General features: G+C 45.6%; 1 protein-coding gene across 2 annotated transcripts in view; it reads left to right on the forward strand.

The window, feature by feature from the left end:
• The window catches only part of Arhgap36 (Rho GTPase activating protein 36), a 28,617-nt gene extending 23,677 nt beyond the window's left edge, over positions 1-4,940 (forward strand). For both annotated transcript variants that reach the window (XM_027940051.3, XM_027940052.2), the window contains 9 exons: positions 118-359; positions 602-794; positions 1,012-1,067; positions 1,296-1,446; positions 1,910-2,058; positions 2,232-2,408; positions 2,633-2,730; positions 2,859-2,965; positions 4,783-4,940. In XM_027940051.3, the coding sequence (XP_027795852.1) occupies positions 118-359; positions 602-794; positions 1,012-1,067; positions 1,296-1,446; positions 1,910-2,058; positions 2,232-2,408; positions 2,633-2,730; positions 2,859-2,965; positions 4,783-4,940 (1,331 nt within the window). The remainder of the gene's footprint in view (positions 1-117; positions 360-601; positions 795-1,011; positions 1,068-1,295; positions 1,447-1,909; positions 2,059-2,231; positions 2,409-2,632; positions 2,731-2,858; positions 2,966-4,782) is intronic.
• The last annotated feature ends 1,203 nt before the right edge of the window (positions 4,941-6,143 follow it).

A 6,143-nucleotide genomic window follows, 5' to 3' on the forward strand; every position in this document is an offset into this window, starting at 1 on the left:
GGGGTGGGGTTGACTGCTGGAGGTTCTTGGGGGAGGGTGGCTGTCCCTGCAGTTCCTCCCCATATAAGTGCTGCGGGGCTTTGAGGTTTCTCATTCTTTCTCTCTCTGACTCCCCAGACGTCTCTCTCAAGACATTTGGCATTCGCCTGGAAGAGGTACTGGTGAACGAGCTCACCCGCCGCAAGCATCAAGAACTGACAGCCACGATGCAGATAGAAGAAGCCACCACCGGTCAGGCTGCGGGCCGTCGTCGTCGGGGAAACGTGGTGCAAAGGATGTTTGGCCGCATCAGGCGCTTTTTCAGTCGCAGGCGGAATGAGCCCACCCTGCCCCGGGAGTTCACTCGCCGTGGGCGTAGAGTGAGTTAAACTACCAGGTTTCGGACAGGGGCCATTCCTGAGGTGTGCAGTGATGTGGGACAAGAGGGTCAAGGCTTCTATCCTCATGGGGGGGGGGCTAGACAGGTAAAGGAAACATTCTGAAAGGGTGTACTTGGCTTGCTACAGAGAATCTCTCCTGTTTTGAATGTCACATGCAGTACTCGTGTCTAAATCTAGACCTTGTTCTCCCCCATTTTAATATTGTCTGGATTTCTCCACAGGGTGCAGTGTCTGTGGATAGTCTGGCTGAGCTGGAGGACGGGGCTCTGCTGCTGCAGACCCTGCAACTTTCAAGGGTTTCATTTCCTATTGGCCAGCGACTTCTTGGATCCAAAAGGAAGATGAGCCTCAATCCGATTGCCAAACAAATCCCCCAGGTTGTTGAGGCTTGCTGCAAATTCATTGAGGAACATGGTAAGGGAGCTGCAAATGGTTAAATTACAAAAGGAAGCAATTAAAGAGAAAGAGGATGTTATAGAAATACAGAAAAAAAGAGATCATGGGATCAAGGGCTTGGATAAAATTGCCCTGGCACTTGTAGAGGTTAGGATGCAGCTCTTAAGGAAGGAGAAGGGAAACACCATGGGGAAAGGGGTCAGATTTTTAGGATCATCTGCTTTCTTTCTTTCAGGCTTAAAGGCAGTGGGGATTTTCACCATTGAGTATTCACCATTGAGAGTGCGTAAGGTAAATTGACTATGTTTACACGTTTGGTTCTTGGTCAAGTAAAAGAAGATGGAAGTGGGGGCTCGCCTATAGACATGATGGTAGTTTCATGACTGTGGAAATAAGGTCTTCTTTCTAGTCCCCAACATACAATATTATGCTAGCTACCTCCCCTGAAGCCTGGGACTTCCTGAAGGAATGAGGGAGCCTGTAGTGAGCAGGACAAACCATGTCTCTTCTCCCTTGTAGCTCCGTGAAGCATTTGATCAAGGTCTGGATGTAGTGCTGGATGACAATCAGAATGTGCATGATATTGCTGCACTCCTCAAGGAGTTTTTCCGTGACATGAAGGACTCTCTGCTGCCAGATGATCTGTACATGTCCTTTCTTCTGACTGCAAGTAAGTCTTCTGCCCTCCCTTGTTGGGGCAAGGGAAGGAAATGTCAGAGGTCTAGTGACCCCCGAGGACCTAAGTCCAAAAGAACATCAAAAGATGAAAAACACCTCTCTAGGATATAATATGCATATTATTTGTCAATTAAAAATAAAAATCTTCCCAAACCGTCTCCAAGTTACTTTGTCTCTTTATAAATCTGTTACTTGGGAATTTCTCTAGTTTCTTAAAACTGTGTGTGCCCTCTCAGGGTAAAGAACCACCCAGATTCTGTAGAGGTCTGGTTTTCATGGTGGGAACACTTATTACCCTTAGGGTTCCTGAACTCAAATCTTTGTACACAAGTAAAGGCAAGTTATTTAGGTAGTTTCTGCATAGCCATCAGCAATTTGGAGTAGCTCATCTCCCTTGGTATTGGGTTGCTGCCAAGGCCAGCCCCCTAAGCTGGTCCCTCTTTTCCTTTTTTCAGCTCTGAAGCCCCAGGATCAGCTTTCTGCCCTGCAGTTGCTTGTTTATCTGATGCCACCTTGCCACAGTGATACTTTGGAGCGCTTGCTGAAGGCATTGCATAAAATTACTGAGCACTGCGAGGACTCCATTGGACTTGATGGACAGCTGGTAAAAAGATCAGGGAAAGGGTGGTGAGATCTGTAGTAGGGGACATGTGCGCAAGTGTATGAGAAAATATAGTGGTAAAAAGAAAGTGAAACAAATAAAAAGAGGTGTATATCCATTTGTACAACTTCTAATACTATCTCAAGGTCAGTCACTTTCTGCATTCCTGTACCTAGGTTCCTGGCAACCGCATGACCTCCACCAATTTGGCTCTCGTGTTTGGATCTGCTCTCCTGAAGAAGGGAAAGTTTGGCAAGAGGGAGTCCCGGAAGACAAAACTGGGAATTGACCACTATGTTGCTTCTGTCAATGTGGTCCGTGCCATGATTGATAACTGGGACGTTCTTTTTCAGGTAGGTGCAAATTTTGGATATTCTTATTTCACACAGTCCTCTTTTGTTCACCAAGCAAGGGAGAATTGTATGTGGTTACCAAAGCAGGCAGATAAAGTTCCCAGTCTAGAATTTCCTTCCAAATTAGACGGTCATGAGGTTGTCTTTCAATCCTGGTACCCGATGGAGACATAAATGAAAAGGTGCTGAGCAATAAAGACTAATATTGCTAATTTTACTCTCAGGTGCCGCCTCATATTCAGAGACAGGTTGCCAAGCGTGTGTGGAAGTCCAGTCCTGAAGCTCTTGATTTTATCCGTCGCAGGAATCTGAGAAGGATTCAGTGAGTTTTTTTTTTTTTTTCAATTTAGCCTAAAGGACATTATTCTATGGGGGCTTCCAACTCCAGATGATCTTTATGTTAGTTAATGCAAGTACAAAATAACTTGTTCAACATTCCTTTCCATTCAGGAGTGCACGCATCAAGATGGAAGAAGACGCTTTACTTTCTGATCCAGTGGAAACCTCTGCTGAAGCCCGTGCTGCTGTCCTTGGTCAAAGCAAGCCCTTTGATGAAGGTCAGTTCCCTTCAAGAGGTCAGGCCCTTCCTGAAGGTCAGTTCCCTGCAGGGGGTCAGGGCTTTCCTCAGGATCAGGGCCTTCCTCAGGGTCAAACCCTTGCTCAGGGTCAGGCCCCTGCTGAGGACCATGCCCTTCCTGAAGATGAGTACTCTGAGGAAGATTTGTCAGTCAATGAACAGCTAGCAATTGAATATTTCAATCAAGTAGTCTTTGGGAACAATCAAGGTTTTATGCTCCCAAATGACCTTGAAATTGAAGGTTCATACCTTGACGACATACCAGAGCTTGATGAAGAAGATTATGATGGTGATGATGATGATGATGGTGACGACAACGACAACGATGATGATGATGGTGATAATGATGACGATGACACCTTGAATTTTGGTAATCTTCCTTCTCTTGCGGATATTCTAGGACCAGGTGAAGAAATTCCAGAACTCATTGAGATCCCAGACTTTGAAGAAATACCTAACTTTGATCCAGTTCCAGAACCCGAAGGACCCTCACATGTGCAAGTAATCTTGAACCCTCTAGGAAATCTGAATCCCAATCTTGAACAAGGACCAAATTTTGAAAACCACCACAATTTTGGCCTGGCAGAAGTTTCCCATCTTAACATAATCCAGAACAGTGAAGAAATCCCGGAAGCTGGTGAAATTCCAGGTAATGAGGAAGCCCCAGACAATGCAGATGTCTCAGATAAGGATGAAACCACAGATTATGATGACCCTAGTCTTGAAGAAATGCCAGCTATTGATGAAGCCCCATGTGTTGAAAAATTCCCAGAGGTCAATGGGATTTCAAACCCTGAAGAATTTGATGTTGAAGAGGTCCCAGCTTTTGCTGGCCTCCCAAATGATGAAGAAATCTCAAGGTATGAAGAAGCTGCGGAATCTGAAGACCCCACCCCTGAAGAGGTCCAGGCTATCCATGTGATCACAGCCCTTGAAAATACCATCGATTTTGATGAAATTCAAGATCTGGAAGAATCCTCAGATGTGGAGGAATGTTCAGGGGACAAAGAAGACTCTGACATTGATGGAAAGAAATACTCTGAAGAAAACCCCATTCTTGAAGGTTACCTTCCAGTTCTCAGTGTGGTTCCAGAACCTGAGAATGCCCAAATTCAAAATGAAACCCCAGATTGTCAGGAAGACCAGGCTTTTGAAGGTGATGAAATTGACACTGTGACTCCAGAAACTGAAGATGTCTCCATTTCCAGTTCAATTCCAGACCCTCTGCCATCCGTGGCTGTCAATCTGGAAGAAGTCATGAATGTGGATGAAGTCCCAATGCCTAAAGATGTCAACCCTAAAGAAGTTCAGAATCCAAAGGCAATTCCGATTGGTAAAGAAGACTCAGATGTTGCATCTGCTGTAGATACCACTGTCCTTAAAAATGAGTCTCAGCCTAGCCCTGAGTCATTTAAGAGTAACATCTATTTTGTGTCCTTTATGCAGTGCTTTAAGTTTCCGGTTCCAGCTTTGATACTCATTTGCTTGGTAAAATTAGTGAACCTTCTTTTTATGTGGTGGTGGTTATTAGGTCACCGTCTTCCCCCTGTACCTGGTGGTGTCATTAATTTGCTCTGAGCTTGGTCTCTATTCTGTTCCCTAACCTATCTTTCCAGTTTCCACAGTGGTGAGAGCTTTAGAAACTTCTGTGCTGTTAGCTTCAGTTTACTGACTCCTGAAATGGGGATAATCATTCCTGCCCTGTCTTTTCTCATATTGTATTTAAAACCCAAAATTAGATCCGCGGGCCTTGGGTGCTATCTGATGTCTAGGAGTAACATTGTTACTATTTTCCAGGTTCCTCTGAGGAGCCAGCCGTGCCTCCCGGCACTGCCCGTTCCCATGACGATGAGGAAGGAGCGGGTAATCCCCCCATTCCGGAGCAAGACCGCCCATTGCTCCGTGTGCCCCGGGAGAAGGAGGCCAAATCTGGCATCGGCTACTTCTTTCCTTAGGTGTTTTTCCTCCTTTAAGGTGCCGGACAGGGGAAAAGGGTGGGGGTAGACCTGGGATGTCACAGGAAACATGAAGGAGAATCTTTGAGATAGATCTGAGAGGAGTTCCACCTGATGCTCGGGTCAGGATAGGAATTCCCAATACACTGCCAGCCCCTTCACTGGGGATGCTTGGTCTCCTCAGCTGGTAAAAGCAGAGATGTTTCTGTGTCATGCCCAGGCTCCCTGGTGCTACCTTGCCTTTCTCTTTTACCCTTGGTCTTGGCTTTCTCACACTGCAGCCCTCCTTTAATTGATGTTACATTTGTGGTAAACACCTGTCCCAGAGAAGCTCACAAATCTCGAGGTGCTTTCCCTCCCCCGCAGGGGATTGCATGTTTTTCCTTACTTTCCGCCCCTCCTCCCGAGAGCTCTATTGGAAAGGCCCTCAAGAGGCATGCTAGAACGTTAGGTCAGCCTACTGACAGCTGACAATTAATGCTAAATCATGTCACACCAACTCATAGCCGTGTCCCCGCAGCAACTCCGCCGCCTCAGGATCCCCAAACTCCCCCCAAATTATTGAGACCGATGGCTCGTCAAAAAGCCACTCCTAAATTCTGTGCAGTTTTGCTCAGGTCACACCAACAGGGAAACCTCAAGTGTAAGCCTGACTAGCTTTTCTGGGGTCAAAAATTAGAGGAAAAATTAGACTTTAGTACCTGGATCTGTTTTAAAGACGGCTGGTGTTCACACCATGTTGTCAGCAAAACGGGCTAGTTTAGGTTCGGACACATAGTTCCAAGTAGTTCAAGTCACCTGATTACAAATGTTCTTATCTATCGTCTCTGTAGTTCCTCTATGCAGGACGGTACAAATTTGCGGGACATGCTCTGGTAACACACAGATATGGGTTATGTATGACATCCAAATTACAGCTGATACTAATGGGTAACAACTGCTGAGGTCCATAGAGTGAAGAATGTATTGTATTGAGGGATAGAAACTGATCATACAATGGATAACAACCACAGAGCTCGAAGATTTGTGATTGTTAAAACTTCTCTGGCATTTAATCATTAATAAACATTTGTGTTGTGACAGCGTATATTCCTGCCTTACTGTGGTCTTTTTCCTTTTAATTTTGGGGGGTGAGTGAATAGGGAAGCTGTGACTATACAGCTGAAGGAGGAAAGAGGAAAAGGGATGATGAGATAAAGGGGA

This window comes from Marmota flaviventris, chromosome X (genome assembly GCF_047511675.1).
Source record: "Marmota flaviventris isolate mMarFla1 chromosome X, mMarFla1.hap1, whole genome shotgun sequence".
Taxonomy (NCBI): Eukaryota; Metazoa; Chordata; class Mammalia; order Rodentia; family Sciuridae; genus Marmota; species Marmota flaviventris.